Source organism: Scyliorhinus torazame, chromosome 5, assembly GCF_047496885.1.
Source record: "Scyliorhinus torazame isolate Kashiwa2021f chromosome 5, sScyTor2.1, whole genome shotgun sequence".
Lineage (NCBI taxonomy): Eukaryota > Metazoa > Chordata > Chondrichthyes > Carcharhiniformes > Scyliorhinidae > Scyliorhinus > Scyliorhinus torazame.
The window spans coordinates 274,837,933-274,863,224 of NC_092711.1; the positions used below are offsets into that span (position 1 = coordinate 274,837,933).

General features: G+C 44.2%; 2 protein-coding genes across 3 annotated transcripts in view; both read left to right on the forward strand.

Annotated features, from left to right (window-relative positions):
* mtmr8 (myotubularin related protein 8) overlaps positions 1-23,940 on the forward strand; it is a 104,146-nt gene extending 80,206 nt beyond the window's left edge. The window contains exon 14 of one of the 2 annotated variants that reach the window (XM_072505600.1): positions 3,508-3,528. In XM_072505600.1, the coding sequence (XP_072361701.1) occupies positions 3,508-3,513 (6 nt within the window). In that variant the 3' untranslated portion in view covers positions 3,514-3,528. Of the gene's footprint in view, positions 1-3,507; positions 3,529-23,017 lie in introns of those variants that run through there. The other variant, XM_072505599.1, reaches the window with a different exon arrangement.
* On the forward strand, positions 20,331-23,940 carry asb12a (ankyrin repeat and SOCS box-containing 12a). The gene is made up of 2 exons (XM_072505601.1): positions 20,331-21,591; positions 23,018-23,940. The coding sequence occupies exons 1-2, from the start codon at positions 20,775-20,777 to the stop codon at positions 23,161-23,163; spliced, it is 963 nt and encodes a 320-aa protein (XP_072361702.1). The 5' UTR covers positions 20,331-20,774; the 3' UTR covers positions 23,164-23,940.
* Positions 23,941-25,292: the final 1,352 nt, after the last annotated feature.

Consider the following 25,292-nt stretch of genomic DNA (forward strand, 5'->3'; position numbering starts at 1 on the left):
TCCTCCTTATGAACCTCAAGCCCTTCTAGTCTAGTAGCCTGAATCTCAGTATTCTCCTCGACAACATTATCTTTTTCCTGTGTGAATACTGACCAAAAATATTCATTTAGCACCTCTCCTATCTCCTCGGACTCCACGCACAACTTCCCACTACTGTCCTTGACTGGCCCTACTCTTACCCAAGTCACACTTTTATTCCTAACATATCTATAGAAAGCTTTAGGGTTATCCTTGATCCTACCTGCCAAAGACTTCTCATGTCCCCTCCTGGCTCTTCTTAGCTCTCTCTTTAGGTCCTTCTTAGCTAACTTGTAACTCTCTTGCCCCCTAACTGAGCCTTCATGTCTCATCTTTACATAAGCCTCCTTCTTCCTCTTGACAAGTGTTTCGACTGCTTTAGTAAACCACGGTTCCCTTGCTCCACCACTTCCTCCCTGCCTGACAGATACATACTTATCAAGGACACGCAGTAGCTGTTCCTTGAACAAGCTCCACATTTCCATTGTGCCCATCCCCTGCAGTTTTCCTCTCCATCCGATGCATCCTCAGTCTTGCCTCATCACATCATAATTTTAATTTTCATAATTGCCTTTCCCCCAGATATAACTCTTGCCCTGTGGTATATACCTATCCCTTTCCATCACTAAAGTAAACGTAATCGAATTGTGGTCACTATCACCAAAGTGCTCACCTACCTCCAAATCTAACACCTGTCCTGGTTCATTACCCAGTACCAAATCCAAAATGGCCTCGCCGATCGTTGGCCTATCTATATTTTGTGTCAGGAAACCCTCCTGCACACATTGGACAAAAACAGACCCATCTAAAGTACTCGAACTATAGCGTTTCCAGTCAATATTTGGAAAGTTAAAGTCCCCCATAACAACTACCCTGTTGCTTTCGCTCCTATCCAGAAATATCTTTGCAATCCTTTCCTCTACATCTCTGGAACTTTTCAGAGACCTATAGAAAACCCCTAACAGGGTGACCTCTCCTTTCCTGTTTCTAACAGCCCAAACTACCTCCGTAGACGAGTCCGCATCAAACGTCCTTTCTGCCACCGTAATACTGTCCTTGACTAACAATGCCACCCCTCCCCCTCTTTTACCACCTTCCCTGAGCTTACTGAAAAACGAAACCCCGGCACCTGCAACAACCATTCCTGTCCCTGCTATATCCATGTCTCCGAAATGGCCACAACATCGAAGTCCCATGTACCAACCCATGCTGCAAGTTCACCCACCTTATTCCGGATGCTTCTGGCATTGATGAAGACACACTTTAAACCACCTTCCTGCCTGCCGGTACACTCCTGCAACTTTGAAACCTTACTCATGACCTCACTACTCTCAACCTCCTGTATACTGGAGCTACAATTCAGGTTCCCAATCCCCTGCTGAACTAGTTTAAACCGTCCCGAAGAGCATTAGCAAATTTCCCCCCCCAGGATATTGGTACCCCTCTGGTCCAGGTGTAGACCATCCCGTTTGTAGAGGTCCCACCGACCCCAGAATGAGCCCCAATTGTCCAGAAATCTGAAACCCTCCCTCCTGCACTATCCCTGTAACCACGTGTTAAACTCCACTCTCTCCCTATTCCTCGTCTCGCTGGCATGGGTAACAACCCAGAGATAATAACTCTGTTTGTCCTAGATCTCGGTTTCCACCCTAGCTCCCTGAATTCCTGCCTTACATCCCTATCCCTTTTCCTACCTATGTCGTTGGTACCTATGTGGACCACGACTTGGGGCTGCTCCCCCTCCCCCTTAAGGGTCCTGAAAACACGATCCGAGACAATACGGACCCTGGCACCTGGGAGGCAACACACCAACTGCGAGTCTCTCGTTCCCACAGAATCTCCTATCTATCCCCCTAACGATGGAGTCTCCAATGACTAATGCTCTCCTCCTCTCCCCACTGCCCTTCTGAGCAACAGAGACAGACTCTGTGCCAGAGACCTGTACCCCATGGCTTACCCCTGTCTTGTGTTGGCATTACTCCAGTTGCTGCCAGTCTGTGCCCTGGAAATTCAAGCTCCGATGCCGTCACTCTGCATTTATCCTTGTTGAGCTTCAAATTGTTTTGTGTGAGTCGAGTGAGTACCGCTGATCATGTTCTGCTTTGTTGCTTCTATGAACAACTTCGTCAAATAGGTTGAGCATTCCCTCGACACCTGACCGGCTTGAAGAAATTATCTTCTGGAATGCGCTAGTTGCTGAACTTTGTTGGGCATTTTGTGGTGAATAACAAAAGTTGCAAGATACCGGCTTTGCTCTGCTCCTGGTTTCTGAATTTAGCTCTGTTGTGTATCAAACCTCATGAAGACCGTGGAGTTGTGAAATGATGCCGGATAGTTCTTGAATTATAGGAAGTGAATAGTTGCCTGGAATGATTACTTTGTTGACCGGCTTAATGCTGACACACTGTCTAAGTTTGCTAGTTTTGAGTTGCGCATTGACTCAATTCGATATCCATAGCAATGAATTGATTAGTTCAATTATACCATCTACTTCTAGTTGTGTCAGCTCCTGTGACACTTTGGCATGGATTGCAAACGGCAACTGTGTCAAAGTTTGCAAAACTGGATGAATTGATTTTTCATCGCAAGGGGCATGACTTTAAACTCTCCAAATTTGGTAAATAAGGAAGGATAGCTTTGTGCATAGTCAGTGTCAGGGATCATGTTAATGTGTGCTCTGGTAGGGGTCTTCGAGTTTGAAGTACAGTTTATCAAAGAGATCCCCCCACATAGGCCTTTGCTGCGGAGAACGCGGTCCTGTCCAGAATGATGTTTTTGCATCGTACTGGAATTGCGATCTCGACTGAGCATTCCTTAAAATGACCTGGTTCTTTACCGTTCATGATGGTACACACATGTCATACCTCACAATTGGGAGTGGATTCCTTCATGAGTTGAACTGATGAAGCTTCTGCCTTCAATGACATTCCACTTTAAACACAAGTTTATGTTTTTACCCTAAAGCTGGGCATGGTGTGAATCGATGAATACCTCCACAATTTTGGCACGTTTCTTAAGCTATCTGACTGTTGTGGGTTCTCTGGCATCTTTGGTGGAATGTGTATCATTTGAGAATAAAGTTTTTGCCCTAAATATTTTCCAAGAGCACTTACTGCTGTAACAAATGTAAATCTGTGTGATGTAAGCTGCTCGAATACACATTGGCAACCTCCTCTGAGATTATGTATTGCCTTCTTGTGGGTTACTGCTAAATTTGGATTGCCTATCCCTATTAGTGAGCAAAATCCATCTATCCCACTGCATAGGTGTGACTCCCATTAAAGAAAGCAAATTAGCTGGAGCCAGCAAATTTAAACTATTTCCATCTCCTTATCAATTGTGTTTTATGCCTTGGTGATATACAGAGGACATGCCAGTTTTTATGTATAAACCGAAGCTTTATTTCCAAGTACTTATAAAAATGTTTGCTCTCATGCTTACAGCTTCCTGCTTTCAGTTTAGTTCCTGTTTCTCTAACCACACCCACAGGTTTGACGAACAGCACAGAGAACAGTCAACAGACACAAAATGAAATCACGAACAATTGAATGCTGCACCAATGTCCAACTTCTGTGGATGAGGCCTAATCTTGCTGTTCCTGATACTTAAACTTTTGGACCCTCTCCCAACTTTTCTTCACCCCAGATATTCCAAGTCCTGACACTTCAGCAGGCAATGCCAAAGCAATTTATTAATTGAAAAGATGAAAGACAGTCATTTTCAAACGGTCGTGGACAGGTGTCGGATGGGTCACAGAGCCGTGCATCGTGGCGTGCCCAATCACAGGAAGAAGTGCTCAACAAAGCAACTGGCTTTTATAAATGCCGGCCGTGACCGACTTTCAGAGTTTAAAAAAAACAAAACTTGAGGTTGTAAATTATTTTTTCCAATTAAGGGGAAATTCTAGAGTGTCCAATCCACCTAACCACACCTTTCTGGAGTGTGGGGGTGAGACCCACGCAGACACTGGGAGAAGGTGCAAACTCCACACAGACAGTGACCCAGGGCCAGGATCGAACCCAGGTCCTCAGTGCTGTGAGCAAGCAGTGCTAGCCACTGTGCCACCCTGTCTGGCTTTCAGAATGCCGGCCATTCCATGCATATGTACCCCCTCAGCAATGCGCAGACCTGGAGCCCAGCGGGGCAGAACACCTCCTCCAGACATCAGCATGCTGACCCAGGAGCAGGTTTGTACTTTTAATCACTGGAGTCTTCCTGCCTGCAGCAGTGGCAGAGAGCAGGTCTGCCAAATACTGATGTCACGTGTTCTTGGCACGTGATTCCTCCATTTTGCAGCTGCCGGCAATGCTGGCGTGAACTCCAGGGCCTCTGGTGAACAACGCATGAAGAAAAAGCTGAAAACAGGAACAAAGCATAAAGATGATTACTTGAAGTGTGGATTATTAATTGTGCCACTGCAAATCAGGATTCAAAGTTCATGTGTGTTATATACAGGGAAGTACTGGCAAATGAAAGTTTAAAACCCTCAAAACTGAAGACATTTTAAGACTAAGCATGGACAAACCTCTACTTTTTTTAACTGATGCAATGAGATCTCAAATCATCAGCTGAAGTCATTATTAGAAATGTAACATTGAATAACAAGTGGGAGCTTGAGGACCAAGCAGGCTCACCTGTCACATTCCCGTACCAGCCTCCCCGAACAGGCGGCGGAATGTGGCGACTAGGGGCTTTTCACAGTAACTTCATTGAAGCCTACTTGTGACAATAAGCGATTTTCATTTCATTTCATTTTCACTTTCATTTCATTAAAGGTAATTGAATATGGTGGGTTGCGGAGGTCAGTTGGCATAGGTCACAAAGGATGGCTGGTTGGTAAAAATGGATCCCGGGCAAAAAGTTTGGAAAACACTGGCATAAGAGGCAAGGTGAAATGTTTGCAAGTATGATGTGGAGATGCCTGCGTTGGACAGGGGTGAGCACAGTAAGGAGTCCTACAACACCAGGTTAAAGTCCAACAGGTTTGTTTTAGATCACTAGCTTTCGGAGAGCAGCTTCTTCATCAGGTGAGTGATGGTGGTGGAGTGATAATGTCACTCAACTAGTAATCCAGAGATCTGGGCTAATGCTCTGGATGCCTGGGTTCAAATCCCACCATGGCAGCTGGTGTATGGAATTGAAAGTTAGTCTCAGTAATGATCATGAAACCAATAGCTGCTCATGGATGCTCAGTTTGACTACTACCCCAAAGAGGCTTAATCATAACATTTTTAATAAGACATTTCCTCTGTCACAAGGGCACAATTGAGCTGCTCACAGCCAATTCCATGTTTCAACTCCATTCACACACTTATGTGTGCCTATGCAACGTTGCCAGGTAATGATCATCTCAAACAAGGGAAAGCCCAGCTTGCACATGATTGTAAAACCATGATGTCAGATGGATGTGCTGGTAGACAAATGACGCAACCTGCAGCAGATTGATCTTTTGTCTTAATTGTCCTAAAATGACAGTCAGCTAATTTCCAAGAGTACTCTCATTTTTTATTGTTTGTCCATAGGCAAACCTATGGGGCAGGATTCTCCCTTTGCTGACGCTGAAATCGCCAAACGCGATTAGGCAGTGAGTAGGTTCCAACGCCAAACACGTGCGGGCGCTTATTTGACGCCAAACCGCAATTCTCCGTCACCTCGACAATGGCATCAATGCAGTCCGGAATGCACGTGCAATAAACACTGTCTATCATCATCGGGCCTGACTCGGTAGTCTCCGGGGCCTCCGCAACGCTCTGCCTCCAATGGGCTGAGTTCTCGACTTATGGGGCGCGATTCTCCGGCCCCCCACGGGGTCGGAGAATCGCCGGGGGCCGGCGTGAATCCCGCCCCCGCCGTGTCGCAAATTCTCTGCCACTGGAGATTCGGCGGGGGCGGGAATCGCGCCGCGCCAGTCGGCGGGAATCCCCCGGCGATTCTCCGGTCCGCGATGGGCCGAAGTCCCGCCGCTGTCAACCCACGCCAGCCGGCGTGGATTGAACCACCTTTGGGACGGCGGGACACGGCGGAGCGGACGGGCTCCGGGGTCCTGGGGGGGGCGCGGGGCAATCATACCCCGGGGGGTGCCCCCACGGTGGCCTGGCCCGCGATCAGGGCCCACCGATCCGCGGGCGGGCCTGTGCCGCGGGGGCACTCTTTTCCTTCCGCCTTCGCCATGGTCTCCACCATGGCGGAGGCGGAAGAGACCCCCTCCACTGCGCATGCGCGGGGATGCCGTGAGCGACCGCTGACGCTCCCGCGCATCCGCCGCACGGCAAAGTCATTTCCGCGCCAGCTGGCGGGGCACCAAAGGCCTTTCCCGCCAGCTGGCGGGGCAGAAATCAGTACGGCGCGGGCCTAGCCCCTCAAGGTGAGGGCTCGGCCCCTCAAGATGCGGAGACTTCCGCACCTTTGGGGCGGCGCGATGCCGGTCTGATTTGCACCGTTTTTGACGCTGGTCGGCGGACATCGCGCCGATATCGGAGAATCCCGCCCATGCTTTTATAAATCGAGTCTATGCTGGCTCATTTGAAGAGAAATCCAGTTAGTCCCACTCTCTCACACATTCCCCATTCCTTTAATTTTCTTCTCTTTCAATGATTTATTCTACTTTTCAAAGTAACAATTGAATCTTATCCATCACCGTATCAGGCATTGCGTTTCACGAGCATTCATTGCATGTTAAAAAACAATTCCATCATGTCATCTCTCGTTCTGATGCCAATCAGCTTAAATCTGTACTCTCCAGTTATTGATCTGTCAGCCATTGGCAGCAAACGGCATAACTCTTAACCAACTTTGTAGAGAAGCCTCATTAGGCAGCACACCTTAGCCAGATAGGAGCGGAGATGGATGGCATCATCATTATGTATTTTCTGTCTCAAAAATAGACAGACAGTTTCTTTGGAATTGACAGTGGAACATTGAATTAATGATTGGATAAGTGGGGATTCAGTGAAATGGATCTCCATACATGCTTGCCTTATTATCTAAGCCAAAATAAGGTCAGGAGTGTCAACAAATCTAAGTAGGGGTGTTGCATAACTCTACCACCATATGAAGTTGGGGTTTAAACATGCTGAGGGCCCTTGATAGACTTTTTAAATGATTTTATAAATAAATTTAAGAGTACCCAATTGGTTTTTTTTCCAATTAAGAGGCAATTTAGCATGGAGAATCCACCTATCCTGCACATCTTTGGGTTGTGGGGGTGAGCCCCACACAGACACAGGGGAGAATGTGCAAACTTCACACAGGCAGTAACCCCGGGCCGGGATCTAGCCCAGGTCCTCAGCACCGTGAGGCAACAGTGCTAACCACTGCGCCACCGTGCCTCGCTATAGTCCTTTTAATGTTGAAAGAGAGCAAATGTTTCCAACCCTGCTCTCAAAATACATTTTAAAAAAAGATTGGTGGAATGAGAGTGACATTCTACACAAATATACAAGTGTATGTGCAGAGTTCTCTCCCCAAGGGAAGAGTGCAAATCTCAACTCACTGCATTTCTTTTACCTTGCTCCCTGTTATTCACACTGCTCTACATCAGCTGAAATGTGTGAAAAGTAGCAGTGGACTGATCTTAGATAAAATTGGGAATTCACTCTTCAGAAAGGGACTCTGGTAGCTGCATAGCATAATGGCATTTACAACATATCCATCACTCATCTGTGTTCCACAGCTGAGAGTGCACAGCAGCTGAATGTTTTTTCCTGGCGGTGCGACAGCTGGCATCTTTGAAATGATCCCCCAGGCAGGGTGCCTGTCATTCATTGTGTTTCTTTGAGAAAGCACTGAAATTTTCTTCCACGCTGCAAGTCAAGTTTATTGAAGGAGCTGATTCTCAAAGAATAAGAGGAAGATGCTCACACACACAATACAATAATTTTAGCAAGCTGTGTCAAAATTAAACTGTTTGAAGGGCGTCATGTGGCGCAGTGGTTAGCACTGGGACTACGGCACTGAGGACCCGGGTTCACTGTCCGTGTGGAGTTGGCCCATTCTCCCCATGTCTGCATAGGTTTCACCCCCACGTCCCAAAGACGTGCAGGATAGTTGGATTGGCCATGCTAAATTGCGCTTTAATTGGAAAAAAAATAATTGGTTACTCTAAATTTAAAAAAAAATTAATCTGTTTAATAAAAAGGATTCTGTATAATAATAAACTTAGTTACACGGGCCGATAAAGCGGTCCGGGCTCTGTGCTGCTGGAATTGCTGAACCTGGGGCACTGCCTCTATGCAAAAGAACTCATCTAACCCCATAAATGACTATATTTTCAAACTATAGGACTGCGCCAAGTTTGTAGGTCAAAATGCATCCCAATACCAGCATTTAAAGGCTGCTGACTGCCCTTAAAGCTATACTTCATATTGAATGAAAATGATTCGACACAGAATGGTGGTATTCAGCAATCGAGCACTAGAGGTCTTACTGCAGGAGGGTCCTGGAGAAAAGAATGGCCCCTGGAGGAGAAGGCAATAAAAGATGTGGTAAAATAGTAGGGATCGAGGTGCCCAGAATTTATAAATGTACATCTATATGGCTCAAAACCTGGGAATAGATGAGGAAGAAAACCTTTGACTAATGTAAGTTTGCCAAGCAAGGTGAACTTGCAGGGAACAACATATTGATAATGTGTCTTTCCAAACTTATTTATTATTTCTTACTGTAAACCTGATAAAATACAGCCGAAAGAAAATGTAGGGTCCTTTCTTTATAAATAGACAAGTAGACACATTTTCTTCTGTTTTGCTGTAACTTGTTGCTCTGTCAGCTGGATTCAGTGGATGTGGATTCAGTGGATATCCAAAGAGACCTGGGGGTTCAGGTGCATAGTGTGATGCTTGTTATATATATTTTTGTCAACCTCATTCTCAAAATGGAATGTGTTGAATATTTCTAAAGCCTGCGGTCCAGCCATGAGATGTAAAGTTCAAACTTGTTTGAAATTTTTCCAGTTTACTTTACCTGATATCCTGAATTACTTTGGCGTTGGCAAACCCTCGATGAAGCTTCTTTCATGCTCCTGGCATTCTTGAGGTCGATGCAGTCGGAGCCTGGTTGAGATTCTTTTTTTTTATCTTCTTAGGTTTTTTTTCAAACTGAGTTTTTTTCTTTCTCTCTAAACAATGCAGAGGATGTGCTGCATCTCCACAAAACCCTGGTTAGACCCCACTTGGAGCATTGTGAGCAGATCTGGGCAGCACACCTTCGGAAGAATATCTTGGCCTTGGGGGATTGCAGCGTAGGTTTACAAGAATGAAGCCTGGACTTCAGGGGTTAAGTTATGAAGAGAGATTATACAAATCAGGCCTGTTTTTTCTAGAATTTAGAAAGTTAAGGAGTGATTTGATCAAAGTTTTCAAGATATTAACAGGAAAAGACAGGGTAGGTAAAGATTCTAGAACTAGGGCAGCACGGCGGGGCAGTGGTTAGCACTGCTGTCTCACAGCGTTGAGGACCCGGGTTCGAACCCAGCCTTGGGTCACTGTCCGTGTGAAGTTTGCACATTCTCCCCATGTCCGCGTGGTTCTCACCCCCACAACACAAAGATATGTAGGTTAGGTAGATTGGCCACTCTAAATTATTTGCCCCTTAATTGGGAAAAAAGAATTGTGTACTCTAAATTTATATTAAAAGAAGAAAGTTCTAGAACTAATCAAAAATATGAGAGCCAGACGATTCAGGAGAGATGTTAGGAAGTACTTCTACACACAAAGAGATTTGGAACTCTCTCCCACAAATAAGTTAGGGCAGCACGGTAGCATTGTGCATAGCACAATTGCTTCACTGCTCCAGGGTCCCAGGTTCGATTCCGGCTTGGGTCACTGTCTGTGCGGAGTCTGCACATCCTCCCCGTGTGTGCGTGGGTTTCCTCCGGGTGCTCTGGTTTCCTCCCACAGTCCAAAGATGTGCAGGTTAGGTGGATTGGCCAGAATAAATTGCCCTTAGTGTCCAAAATTGCCCATAGTGTTGGGTGGGGTTACTGGGTTATGGGGAAAGGGTGAAGGTGTTGACCTTGGGTAGGGTGCTCTTTCCAAGAGCCGGTGCAGACTCGATGGGCCTAATGGCCTCCATCTGCACTGTAAATTCTATGAAAAAAAAAATGGCAATTGATGCGAGATCAGTTGTTCTTTTTAAATCTGAGATAGATAAGCTTTTGTTAAGCAAAGATATTGAGGGATATGGGCAGATTATGGAGTTAGGCCACAGGTCAGCCATAATCTCATTGAATGGTGGAGCAGGCTCGAGGCGTTGAATGACCTGTTTTTATATCCCAAATGGCCTGTCAAGTTGGCTGTTGCAGATAGAAAGAAACATGAGAGCTGACGGAAATTTACACTAACATTCATAATTGTTACTATTGTCAGATAGAACAATAAATACCATTTTCTAGTTGTGAATTATGCTGTGTTCAAGCTAAGGCTCTGTGAATCCTTATGAATCCAAACAATGTTTTTTTTTTTAAATTTAGAGTACCCAATTATTATTATTTTATTTTCCAATTAGGGGTCAATTTAGCACAGCCAATCCACCTAACCTGCACATTTTTGAGTTGCGGGGGTGAAACCCACGCAGACACGGGGAGAATGTGCAAACTCCACATGGGCAGTGACCCAGGGCTGGGATTCGAACCCGGGTCCTCAGCGCCGTAGTCCCAGTGCTAACCACTGCGCCACATGCCACCCGCCGTCACTCATCTTTGACCTCGGGACCCACAATGATCCTGGGCCTCTGGTGGGTGTAGTGACACCAGCAGCAACCCATCCCACTGGTAGTGGTGACAATGACGAGGCCAGCAGTTCTTGGTGGGTGGGGCTTCTGCAGTCAGGGGCCTTAATTGCGGGGAAGGCCTGTCGATGCTAACTTCAGAGCCTGGAGGGTACTTAATTCAGTTGGACCTGCCCCACAGAATTGATGGAAGTTTATCGCCAGTTTTCTGACTGCTGGACAAGACCTCTGTTGACCCATGAATATTCTGAACCTAGTGTGATACCCAGAATTAGAGCCAATATTCTAGGTGAGGCTGAACCATTGTTTAATAAAAGTTCATTGTAGCTTCCTTGTTTTTGTGCTCCATTCCTCTATTTATTAAGCCCAGGATCATGTCTGCCCTTTTCACCTCGTACTGAACATTCTCAATCTGCGCCCACCTACTCCCCCGCCATCCTTAATGATTTGTGTGCATATGCCCCCAGGTCTCTGTTCCTGCACCCCCTCTAGATTTGTACCATTTATTTTATATCCTATCTGTAGTGATATGCATCACGTATATACACAAGGGGTTAATGTAAATACACTACAACTAAGTAACCACTAGAGGGAGCACCAGAGATGTCATGACATGCAGACACGCAACCAATGGGTCATTAGAACAGGACAGAACCAATGGGTAATCAGGACACCCAGAGGTGGCATTACCACATGGGGGCAATACACGACCCGTATAAAAAGGACAAGGCACACAGGCTCTGCCTCTTCCACCGGCAGAAACTAAGAGAGCAGGACAGGGTTGATTATCAGCAACACCACACCATGGCACATGGTCGAGAGCAAGCTTGTATAGTTAGCAGAATAGACTGAGTTACTAGAGGCAGATTAGTAGAGTGTTGAACTAATTTAAGAGCATTGTTAATCGTTCAATAAATACGTTAAACATATCTCCGAGTCTGGAGCATCTTTCAGCAGAGCCTACATCAAGTGGCAGCTTATGTTACTAGCAATAACAGAACACAGCACTATCTGCTCGTTCCCCCTACCAAAATGTATCGCTTCATGCTTAATTTCATGTATCACCTCATGCATTAATTTCATTTGCCACACGTCTACAAAATTCAAGAGTCTACTAATGTCCTATTGATGTCTATCACTATTGTCCTCATATCTCACAATTCTCCCAAGTATTGAGTGAGCTGTAATTTTTGAAATTCTGCCTTGTACACCAAAGAGCAGATCATTAAAAAAGGTCAAAAGTAACAGTAGTCTTAGTAACAATTGTTGATGTAATGGGTCAATAGAATAGTTATGTTAATGAGTGATGTAGGCTATGATATACAGTGACATCAGTAGTCATGTGGTAGAGGCTCTGTACAACAGACTGAGCAGACAGCACGCAGGAAAGGTGTGACTACTTAGGTCATTATGTATGTAGTGTACTTAGTGTAAACAAACCACTTTGAAGTAATTGAGTCAGGCTACCATCTCTCTGGATAATTTATGTCTTGATTCCAGTATATAAAACAGCAATATCCTGGAGAACCCCATATCTTCTTCCAGTTGTGAAACACTACTTCACACTATTTTAAGTTTCAGGTCACTCAGCCAACTTCATATCCATGCTGCCTCAATTCCCTTTTATTCCTTGGGCTCCAACTTTGCTGACAAGCTTTTATGTGGCAAACTTCAGAGATCGAATAGTCTTTACCTTTTTAGATGGGAATTTCTCTGACTCCTTTCAATCTCGGGAAGACTTAAATTTAAGCGAAGCTGTACAACTGGCCAGGTCTGTCAAAGAATGGAGTAAGAATTTGTTCGAGACGCGAGAGAAATTTCCAAAGAACAGCCCGATGAGGTTGTTCAATTTGTGGTTGTAAAATTGAATGTATAGCAAGGCAGAAATGGTGAAACGCCCTGAAAAGGCGTCAAACATTTTCCAATGTCCTCACTGTGGCGGTCCACAGGTGAGGAAAATGGCTTGCCCAGATTGGATGTGGCCAGTTTGTCCATTTTAAAGTGATCTGTTTTCCGGGAAATCTGTGCTTACAGAACAGAAGGAGAATTCTGTTAAAGGAACCTCCAATCATGAAATTCCAGGCCTTGCCAACCAGGAAAGCACTATCTTGGAATAGGTCAAGGAAGATCTAAACCAGAGTGCTTACATTGAAGTAAACAGGCATCTGATCAAAGTCAAGCTAGTCATAGGAGCTGATGTCTCTCAGTGTTACCTGACAGAGTTGTATGCTGAATAAAGTGACACTGAGGCCAAGTTCTATTCAATTCCAAGGTCCGGGGAGGTGGGAACCAAATGAAGTATTCAAGGCCAGCTAGAAATTACACGAAAATATAAAAATAGAATAATTCGTGGAACATTGTGCATCATCAAAAATTAAGAATGCTTGTTGTTGGGCAAAAAAGCCTGCAAAGCTCTGAACCTGCTTCATAAAGTTGCTGAGGTCAATGAAAAGACACAGGAAGATTAATTTAGGAGGGAATTCCCCGTACACTTTCCAGGCTTGGGTAAGCTGAAGGCCATTGACCACATTATACTCAAAACAGATTCCTCTCGTCGATTCGCACCAAAGAAGGTCCCACACCCACTTCTAAAGAAAGTCAGGAGTGAGATTGAGGTGCTGATGCAGCAGAGTAATTTTACCCATCACTAAACCCATCCGGTGGTGCTCTGCTATGGACCAGTCCCGAAGCCTAATGGTTCCATTCATACCTGCATTGATCTGACACACCTCAACAAGGCAGTTAAAAGAAGAATACATCCAATGGGATCAATGGATGAGAACTTGGGCCATCTTCACCAAACTTGACACGAACAGTGGGTTTTGGGAGCTGCCAATGGACCAAGTGTCAAAACTCTTAGCGACTTTCTTACACCCTTTGGATGGCACTGTTTTAACCATCTGACTTTTTGGCAACACATTAACGCCTGAAATATTCCAAAGGACAATGTCCAATATACTTCAGGGAATGATGGCATTATCTGCCACATATGTCTTGATTCATGGTCGACAAAGTAGGAACATGACAAATGGGTCAGAGAAGTCTTACCACACTGAAAGAGGCTGGTTTGATGCACATTGGCAATGTGAGTTTCCCTTGTCCACAAGAAAGTTCCTAAAGCATATTATACAAGCAACTGGGATTACCAGAGATCCTCAAAAGACAAAGGCAATAAGGGAATTTTCACCACCTAGAAATATAACAAAGCTCCAACGGTTCATAGATATCCCTCAGACATCTTTTATGACAGGATAGGTGTGATGCTGCATAGAGTATCAACAGTAGTTGCTCAAACAAATTAAAAGCATGCTGTGATCCTCAGGCATGCTAGCCCACTATGACACTGACTTCCCACAATTGTGGCAGCTGCAATGGGACTGAATACAGTGCTTTTCCAGTTCCAAAGTGATGGCAAAAGAAGACTTGTTTACTCCATATCCAGGCCATTGACGGACACTGAACAGTGCTACGTTGTTATTAAAGAGGAAACGCTCACAGCGAGAAAAATGGTTATGTGAGAAATGCATGATTATGTACTGGGCCTTGACTTTAAGATTGAGACTGATCACAAGCCAATAGTAACAGCAAATACGCTGTCCAGGATACCCGCCACTTATCCAGTATATGAAGATATATGAAAACATTCATGGCAGAAGTGGCATCCCTTACAGCCTTGACTATCATATACTTGCCAACAACAGACCAGAAGATGTGTGAATTTCATACAACCCAAACACAAGACGATGAGTTCACCCAGGCTTCCGTGTGCTCTCTGGATGGGTGGCCACAGTACACCCCAAGTAAACTTGCCCTAAGATAATATTTTGAACAGCGTCACCACTTCAGTCTCCGAGACGACCTTCTGATGTACAATACAAGAGTGGTGGTACCACAAGCACTCCGCCTGAAGGCCACCAAGGACACCTTGGCATAACCAAGTGTCAAGCCAGGGCACAGCTGTCTGTGCAGTGTCAAGCGATTTTGCTCTCTGTTAAACAAATGGTCTCCAGCTGTGACACTTGCACCCTCTACAGTTAGGAGCAGAAAAAGCCACCTCTGCCCTCCTCCTTGGGAATACAGTGGCATAAGTTTGTTTGACTATACAGGGAAGGCGACATAGCTTCACCTCTGAAGCTGTTATTGCCTCCTTGTAGAAAATGTTAACTACAGATAGCATTCCTGATGCTGCCATCTCCAGTAATGGACCACAGTTCACTAATGATTGCTTTTCGCTGTTAGTGAGAAGTATGCACTGTCAAGGACCTCTTGAAGAAGAATGACGACTTTCTGCTCTTTCTGCTTAGTTACTGTTCAAAACCATTACCTAATGGGTTTGTTCCATGTAAACTTCTGTTGCTCACAGGCTTAAGACTCACTTTTTGTAATGATATGTAGAATGTAAGGAGTGTAAAGGGTTAACAAGATGATGTTCATGTATCTCAAGACTAAATGGCACCACAGAGTAGTCCTATAAAAGGCTGCGTCACAAGATATTCTGGGAGAAGGTTGTGAAGAAGGATAGTGAGAGGTTAAGATAGAGTGTTAGCTGTACTAAAAAGATATAGATTTCTGAACATAGATTTTATACTGTCCTTTTAGTAGCACAGTGGTTAGCACTGTTGCTTCACAGCACCAGGGTCCCAGGTTCAATTCCCAGCTTGCGTCACTGTCTGTGCGGAGTCTGCACGTTCTCCCTGTGTCTGCTTTGGTTTCCTCCGGGTGCTCCGGTTTCCTCCCACAAGTCCTGAAAGACGTGCTGTTAGGTAATTTGGACATTCTGAATTCTCCTGCTGTGTACCCGAACAGGCGCTGGAATGTGGCGACTAGGGACTTTTCACAGTAACTTTGTTGCAGTGTTAATGTAAGCCTACTTGTGACAATAAAGATTATTATTATAATTATTATTATTACTTAGTGAAGTGTGCGAACCATTTAAAGTAGTGTAAAATAAACTAGCTTTGTTTCAAATACATAGCTTGATGTTCTTTGTCAACACTACGACTTTTAGCCTTCTTGGAGAACTATACAAGGAACATCACAACCTTCACTTCCTGTTCCACACTATGCTACCAAATGTCAGGGGGGAAAGATCATATCAAACACGGACAAAAGAAGAGGCCTACCCAGCAAGCCAAATTTGTACGTTCAGCCTGCAGCATTAAACTTTTGATTCTGGGAAGACGAAAGAAGGCATGGGTCAGAGACCAGAACCATGCAGGTACAATACTTCTAAAACTACACAGTCAGCACACAGTCAAGCACACGGTAGAACAGCTCTGCCCTAATCGCAATGGACAGAAAACCATCAGCAGCATGGACAGAGTTCCCTGAGGCTGAAGACAGTGTCACACCCATTACGCCTACTAGATGCTGAGAGGTTGTTTCCCCTTGTGGGAGAGTCTATAGCCAAAGGGCACAACCTCAGAGTGAGGGGGTCACCTATTTAAGACAGAGTTGAGGAGGAATTTTTTCTCTCAGAGGGTAGTGAATCTGTGAAATTCTTCACCGCAGACGGCTGTAGCTGGGTCGTTAAGTGTGTTCAAGGCAAGCGACATGGTGGCGCAGTTGTTGGCATTGTTGCTTCACGGCGCCGAGGACCCTGGTCATTGTCGGTGTGCAGTTTGCACATTCTCCCCCTGTCTGCGTGGGTCTCACCCCCACAACCCAAAGATGTGCAGGGAAGGTGGATTGGCCACGTTAAATTGCCTCTTAATTGAAAGTATGTTCAAAGCGGGGATAGACAGATTTTTAATCAGTAAAGGAATCAAGGGATATGGGGATAAGGTGGGAAAGTGGAGTTGAGGATTATCACATCAGATCGGTCATGGTCAGACTCAATGGGCTGAATGACCTACTTCTGCAGCTACGTTTTCTGGTCTTACCACAAATGAAGGGAACCAGGGGTGACAGCCCTCTTGAATTGACCTCAGAGCAGCAGGAGTCTACCCCAGAAGCAGCTCTGTATTTGTTCAGGGAGATTGGTGAAGTCACTAAAGAAACTTTCCTTTTAGGAGAAGAGACTTTTGAGGTAGGTGGAGGAAAATTTGTGTAAGATAGTATGGGAATAAAGCCTCGAGGGCAGATGTAGAGTAAAGGGTTAACTCTAATAAAAGCATACTGAGCATGTGCAAAATAAGCTATTTCACAGTGATATCATTCACTGAGGGAAGGTGTCGGGGTAGCATCTCAGACGGTAGCTCTAGCTATTTGTTTGTCTTATTTAACCTTTGTAAGTAGTTAGCATTTAAATCAATGTTTTTTGAACAAAGACCATTGCTTCCAGCAAGACCTCTTATAGAATAAGAAGCCAATTAATCCTGAGACAAACCCATGATAACAGAGGATGGAGCCTTGATTTAAAGATCCTTTCAGGCTAAAATGAACTTTGAGTGTAATCTATTCTTCTCTAAGTTTAAAACGTGCATCCAGAGCTCAGGTATTTATGCTCAAAAATACAGGACACCCACCATTACATAATTGGCTCCATAGATTCAATGCAGAATTCAAAATTGTGATACTTTGGTGTACTTGGTGATTATTAAAGGGGACAGTCATGAGGTTAAAATTAGCACATTTGTTTTTGCACTCATTAAGTACTGTTCAGATTCATAGTGCATAATGATTCTGAGACAGATAACATGCATCTGGCAGCAACTATATTATACTGTGAGCTGTGAATTTCACTCTAACAGCCAGCAGAGACTTATACACTTGTATGAAATACCGGGTTAAATGTTCCTATCCCCCCACCACAGGAATTGTCGTGCATGGGACAGAAAATATGGCGGATCATTTAAAGGTCTGGAAAACCCCGCCCACTATTTGTTGTTTCTAATTGCAGAAAATACTTACATTTACAAGATATACCGGAACTACAACTGAGCGCTTTTTAAATCTACCCTGTTACTGTATTGAGATTAACTATGGTCAGGATTCTCCATTTGGCAGACGATGGGCTGAATTCTCCACCAACGGGATTCTCCATTTTGCCACCAGCCCGGGGATTTCCTGACGGCATGGGGTTTCCCCACAATGGGAAACCCCATTGACTAGCTGGTGAAACGGAGAATCCCGACGGCGTGCCGCATCAGAAGTCTGGTGCGGCGGGCGGAGAAACCCATCCTATATTCGCCTGCTGGAGCTGAAATGCACCTGATTTGAGCTCACACTGGGAGCGCAAATCAGGAAGCGATTCCCAGTCCTTAGCCATGCAAATTTTTGCATGGCGAGGAATACAAGAGATTCCCGAGAGAATCTGACTATTGGGCTGCCATTTGAGCCAGCAGCCCGCTAGCGATGTCCCGCGGCTGGGGCCCCACCCCGCAACGCATTGCAATTCAGCCCCCTCCCATCACAATGCAATTCAGCCCCCCACTCCAGCAGTGCAATTTAGTACCCTCCCCCCAGGATTTTCTGGGGTACCCCCCACCCCCCTTCCCACCCCCCAGTAAGAGGATGACTAGCAGCAAGCATTTAACTCTCTTTAATGTGGTCCAAGAGCTGTCAATCAAAATTTGATGTTTATGAACATTACCGTGACTGCTTTGAGCATGAAAAGAGATGAATGGCACATTGCTAACAGCTGCGTTTGTGTGGAATGTATCAAGCGCAGCCTAGTAAAATCAATATCAAAGAGAAATTAATGAATGGCTTGCAGATCAAAGATCTGAGGGGGTTTAAACCCAGCTGCCTGGTTTTCTCTTTCCAGCAATTGACAGGTGCTGCTTCCTGTGACTGAGCCAGCAGGTGTATTGCACAGGTGAGTTTCAAAACAGTTATATTTTTTCAGTGCCTCTGCTAGATTGCTCTCTAGCCTCCAGACAGGGGTTCTCTTCTGGGGTGTCTCTTTAATTAAGGGATCTCTTTAATTAGGGGGTCTCTGGCAGGGGCAGTGGGGGGACTGGTGGCGTGGGGTGGGCAGGTCTTGAATTGTGGGTGGTAGGTTGGCCCTTCCAGAAAGAGTTACCCCCTTGGCCCACCACGAGGTCGACCACATCAGGGCCACGCTTGTCAAGACCTGCACCCATTCTCGCCCATCTGATTCTCGGCCCAGAGTACTGGAGAATCACAAGGACCCAGAGAATATATTGCCTGGCGCATTAATAGGATGCAAATACCGGCGGGGGACTGGATCCCACTTTTTTCGCCGACGCTGGATTCTCCACCGCAACAGTAACAGTAACGTAGGCAGCGGAGAATCCAGCCCAATGTCTTATCAAGTTGAACATCAACAGTTGATATATATATAATTCACCGGGGCATTATAAAACAAGGCATGACAATAAGCCACGTAAGAAGATATTTGGTCAGGTGACCAAAAACTTTGTCAAAGACACAGGTTTTAAGGATTGTCATAAAGGAGGAAAATGAGGTAGGGAAACGAGGTGTGTAGGGAGGACATTCTGGAGCTTTGGGCCTAGCCAGCACGGTAGCATAGTGGTTAGCACTGTTGCTTCACAGCACCAGGGTCACAGGTTCGATTCCCTGCTGGGTCACTGTGCGGAGTCTGCACGTTCTCCCCATGTCTGTGTGGGTTTCCTCCGGGTGCTCCGATTTCCTCCCACAGTCCAAAGACGTGCAAGTTAGGTGGATTGGCCATGCTAAATTGCCCTTAGTGTCCAAAATGTTTTGGAGGGGTTATTGCGTTCGGGGTTAGAATGGAAGTGAGGAGGGCTTAAGTGGGTCAGTGCAGACTTGATGGGCCGAATGGCCTCCTTCTGCACTGTATGTTCTATGTTCTATGAAGGTATGAAATGAAAAAAAAAAAGTGAAAATCGCTTATTGTCACAAGTAGGCTTCAAATGAAGTTACTGTGAAAAGCCCCTAGTCGCCACATTCCAGCACCTGTTCGGGGAGGCTGTTACGGGATGGCTTCCAATGTGGAGCAAATATAATTGAGAAAACTCAAGAGGCCATAATTAGAAGTGGGTAGATACCTCAGGGCGTTGTATTGTTGGAAATTACAGAGATAGGGAGGTGTGAGGCTTTGGAACGGTTTGAAAGCAACAAAGACAATTTTAAAGTTAAGATATTGCTTGAACGGGAGCCAATGAGTATCAGTGACCACAGGGGTGGTAGAGGAACGGGTTTTCTGCAAGTCAATGGGCAGCTGAGTTTTGGGTGCCATATTGTTTACAGAGGGTGGAATGAAAACATGAATGAGGGTCGAACAGTTAAAAAAGGTAGCATTTCGATGGCAGGAATATAAGCTCGGAAGGTCATCTCAAACTCAAATGTGACACCAAGGTTGCAAAAGGACAGGCTTAATCTCAGACTGTTGCCAGGGAGCGGGTTAGAGTTAGTAGTTAGGGAGATGAAGCAGTCTGAGTGGCTTTCCCAAGAAGCTTTCACACTGCTGCATTCCTGTGTTAGATTGGGGCCTGACTGCAATTCTATCACTATCACTTTTACATCACGGGTTAAGACCATTAACTTCAAAGGAGCATCTCAACCATTTTTATTTAACGAGTACTGAGAAGTGTTTCATTTATTTTACCTCAGAAAGTAATGTCAATTTTTTCCACTTTCTGTTTGCATTTCCTAATTGTATTTTAATAACATCTATTCATGTTCTGTTTGTAGTTGAAGTATTTTTCTTTTTTTAACCTAAGCGGCTTACATTGCTCCTCCCCTGTCTTCACTCAGACACAGGCACAAACACACACACACATTGCCACCTAGCTATATTTACCCACACCAGTATGATTGACCAAGTAAGGAAGGACATGGGGGCTAAATTTAGCTTGCCTTGAGGATCTTTGTTCAGACACATTTGCTGTGGTGTTTGGATAGGTCACTAGACTGAAGAAGCTGTTTGACTCTGTTTCAAATTTTTGTTAAAAAGGTAAATTTGTGAAGACCTTGCTGTGCATTACTGGATCAGCGAAGAAACAATTGAATATTTTAGTGCCTAACTTTATCGCTGCTCTCTTACATCATCGACCATGTTAGCAGTCAGCAAACTTTAAGGAGTGACTAGAATGAATCAAATTCCGATGTGCCTGAAACTGAGTGGATGATCTTTCTTTGTCATGGAGCTGGAGATTATGTGGCCTGTCAAAATGAGCCTCGTGGATATTACCAAGATATTTTCCATGTTCCAGCCAAAAGATGAAGATGACAATGGAGAAAGAAGTCAGTTGAACCAAGCAATATCTAAAGATGATGACAAGTTGTTAGGTGAACTCCTATCCCAGGAGAGGTACATTAAATTTATTAATAGCCGGAGTGGGTGGGGTGTTCCAGGAACCCCTCTACGTTTAGCAGCTACTCGGGGTCATTTGAAATGTCTGGAGGTCCTCCTAGCCCATGGTGCTGAGGTGGATAGTTTGGATGTGAAGGCACAAACCCCTTTGTTCACTGCTGTTAGTGGTAGGCATTTAGACTGTGTCCAAGCCTTGCTCAGGGCAGGGGCTAATCCCAATGGTAGTAAATATAACAACAGTTCACCTATTTTGATTGCTGCCAGAGAAGGAGAGGTGGAGATTTTAAAGGAACTTCTGGAGCATGGGGCCGAAGTTAATGTCCGTTCCAAGATGCCAGATTGGGTCTCCAATCCATGCGCTTGCAGTGGTCCTCTCTATCTCTCTTTAGTGTATGGACATTTTGACTGCTTTCGGCTTCTTCTCTTAAATGGAGCCAACCCAGATTTTAACTGCACGGAGGAGAGACTACTGGCAAGAATTAAAACACCAAAGTCCGCCCTGGAGATGTGTTTCAGATATGGTTGTGGGACTGAATATGTCCAACTCCTCATAGACTTCGGAGCAAATCTCTGTTTACCAGATCTCTCTGTGGATAAAAATATAAAACAAAAGGAAGTGTTTAAACTTCTAACCAGAGCCAGAGGTAAGCAGCAGATTTAATTGTGATTTCTATATCTAAAATATCATACTTGTGAGCAGCAGAGCTGGTTCATTAATTGAACAGTAACTGCCAAATAATTGCCTAGTTTTCTCATAAAACTACAAGTTAGTATGAAAGAGAAGGACCAGTCTTAAAAATAAAACCGGGGGAGGTGGGGGGGGGGGGGGGGGCGGAATGCATTTTCATCAGTTGCTAACTCTACTTTACCTATTGTGGTGGTAACTTCAACCTTCAGAAACCTAAATTGTCATTCAAATTTTGTATATTATTGCATCTGGAAAGAGTAGCTCTGTATTTGTTATCTATTAAAATGATCTAAGAATCCTGTTGTTTATCCCTTCATTAATTTATTTGTGGAAAATGCAGAGATTGACTTCTGGAAAAGAACATTTTCACCTTGTACTAACTGTTTTTAACGGAGAGCATAAAGTAGTGTAATCCAGAGAACAGGAGTTCAAATACAACCCCGGCAGCTCGAGTATTTAAGTTTTGTTAAAAATAATATCTTGAACTAAAATAAATGGCAGGTTTCTCTAGCCTGGTGGCCTCTGGGGAGATAACTAGGCCAGAAAAGAAAAATCTGTAAATTCCCTTTCACTCAGGGAAGTAATGCAGATAGGAGTAGAAAGCTTTAAAGGATCACTGATGGATTAAATGAGTGGGTAAAACAAGTGACAGGTGGAGTTCAAAGAGGGGAAATGTGTGCTTGTTCACTTCGTACCAGAAGAAGATAGATCACAGTATTTTCTAAATGTTAAGAAGCTAGAAATTGTGGACAACCAAATAGATTTTAAGGTTCCATGTACAGAAATCACCAAAAGTTAGTGGACAGGTACAAGAAATAATTTAAAAGGCTCATTAATGTTAACCTTTACCTCAACGGAACAGGGATTCAAAGGGATGGAAGTTATGCCACAGTTGTGTAAAATTCTCGTTGGAATGAAATTGGAGTACTGCATTCATTCCTGGGTACCCCGCTAGTTGATGCTGCTCTTTAAAAAAATTTGTAAATTAATTTATGGGATGTGGGCATCGCTGGTTAGGCCAGCATTTATTGCCCATCCCCAGTTGCCCTTCAGAAGGTGGTGGTGAGTTGGCTTCTTGAACCGCTGCAGTTCTTGAGGTGTAGGTACACCCACTGTGCTGTTAGGGAGGGAGTTCCCCGACTTTGCCCCAGTGACGGTGAAGGAATGGATTCCCAGCCTGAGTTTAGGACAAGGACCAATACTAATAACCTGAACCAGGAACTATTGGTTCAGATCACGGGAGACTTCACCCCAAGTGCAGAAGAGAGGAGGAATATCAGAATATGTTCAACAACCAGGTTTAAATTGAAAAAGAAAAGTAATCTCATTTGTTACTGATATTGTTGAGCTAAGACATTGACCTAATGTATTTTTGATTCTAGCTCAACCAAGGTGCTTGATGTCACTGTCTAGGATAACCATTCGTAAATATCTCAAGCAAGGAAGTGGACTACATTCCATTGACTGTCTGGACATACCACCAATTCTGAAAAATTATGTGAACCACCAGATCTCAGTTAACCGTTGAATTTTTATATATTTATATGGCTTGTGTTCTGTAGGGATGAGATCAATTTGGCCAAAAGCCCATCTTAATCATGTGTGATTTTGTGATTTTAAAATGGATAAATCTCCATCTGCAACAGAATTGGACCGGGGTACAGCATTTTACTTCAACACTTATAAAACCAACTGGATGATTACAGTTGTAACTGTCCTGTGTGTTGTCTCGCAAAGCAATTTTCAAGCTTTGCGTCTCAGGAGTGCATGTGGGAAATTTTGTTTTTTTTAATCTCACCCCTTACCAGTAGAGTTTCTAATGTATCTTGAATATACTTTGCTTTTATATAAATAATTCCATTAATTATTTGAAAGAAAGATTTTGTTAAACATGGTACTTTTACAATACAGTAAATCATGAAGCATTCAGACAATTTATTTGAAAGAACACATGTTGTAAAGTGATATTCTATTAGTTAAATACTTATAGTATACTATAAAGACTTACAGCATATCAACCATTTCATTCATTATTTGATTACACCTACAAGGCTCAGTATTATTATTTTCCTTTACTGTGATTAGTTGTTTAAATACAGGTGTGCAGACACAAGGTAAAGACAGAATTGAGATGCCCTCCACGGTTGAGGTGCCTGCAGATATAAAAACGGGAAGAAAACTGGAAAACAGCGGGGAGAGAAAAAAAGAACCATCCATTGAAAAAACTGTGCCTCCCTCAGCTAAAACTATTTAGTTTGTGGAGTATGAAAAATAAAAAGTATAAAAAATACAAATTGTTTTGAAATTTGAGTGGTCACCTTTTTTTAAAAATTCAAACACAATGGAGTGGCCACCTTTTCTGAAGTATTACCAAGAAATACTATGTTGTTCCCAGGTACTCCATAAAATCCAGTATACACGCCAGAGATTAAATTACTGTATTTTATGCAAATAAATAGACATGAAGTACAAGAAGAGTTACTTTCATAAATGATTTATTATCGCTGGTGGTAATACCATTAAAACATCCGGTATTTTTTTACTACAAGGTCACAGGGCTGCACCTAAGGAGGGGGGGATAAACATTAATACAGAAGCAAAATACTACCGATGCAGGAAATCTGAGATAAAAAGAACCAAAATGTTGGAAATACTCAGTAGGCCTGGCAGCATCAGTGGAGAGAGAAGCAGAGTTAATGTTTCAGGTCAATGGCCCTTCAACAGTGTCCATTTTTAAGATGTACTAGACACCTGGAGCGAAATTCTCCATCCCGCCACGCCACATTTCTGCCCCGACCCGCCGGCGGGATGCTCCGTTACACCGGCCGGTCAATGGGGTTTCCCATTGTGGGGCAGTCCCACGCCGTCGGGAAACCCCCGGGCGCCGGCAAAACGGAGACTCCCGCCGGCGGAGAATGACGCCCCTGATGTGGGCGGCACCATAGCACAGTGATTAATTAGCACTGTTGCTTCACAGTGCCAGGGTCCCAGGTTCGATTCCCAGCTTGGATCACTGTGCGGAGTCTGCACGTTCTTCCTGTGTCTGCATGGGTTTCCTCCGGTGTTCCGGTTTCCTCCCACAAGTCTGGAAAGACGTGCTGTTAGGTAATTTGGACATTCTGAATTCTCCCTTCGTGTACCCAAACAGGTGCCGGAATGTGGCGATTAGGGGCTTTTCTCAGTAATTTCATTGCAGTGTTAATGTAAGCCTACTTGTGACAATAAAAGGTTATTATTATTATAGTGTTTAATAAATCTTTACGGCAATCAATCTTTGAAGAACAGAATTTTGCACAAAAGCAGAAAAGGTGCCAAGGTGGCAAGACCCCTGTGTAGGCCTCGTTCTTTCTTTCCTCTCTTCTTGCAAGCTCGAACCCTGTCTGCCGTTGGACTATTCATGTGCCAAAGACAGACATTTTAAAAAGAACTCAGCCTGGCGTCTGCTGTCTCCTGAATGAGGTAAATCACCTGTCTAAATCTTTAAACCACACCAATGCTAAAAGACCACTAAGCCCAGCTTGGATCCAGCCAAGTCATCAATCTACAAGAACTGTATCACTTTAATATTTTCTTCGGAACTAGAGGGAGGTAGAAATGTAATAGGTTTTATGCTGTTGAAAAAGGAGGAAGTGGCAAGTGAAGTAAAATAAAGGTCAA

What these genes read in the sequence shown, in the direction of transcription:
- asb12a (XM_072505601.1), top strand. Translation starts at nt 20,775, where the DNA reads ATGGAGCTGGAGATTATGTGGCCTGTCAAAATGAGCCTCGTGGATATT. An exon ending in ACTTCTAACCAGAGCCAGAG is followed by an intron (nt 21,592 to 23,017) that starts GTAAGCAGCAGA and finishes TTTTGATTCTAG; the next exon opens with CTCAACCAAGGTGCTTGATG.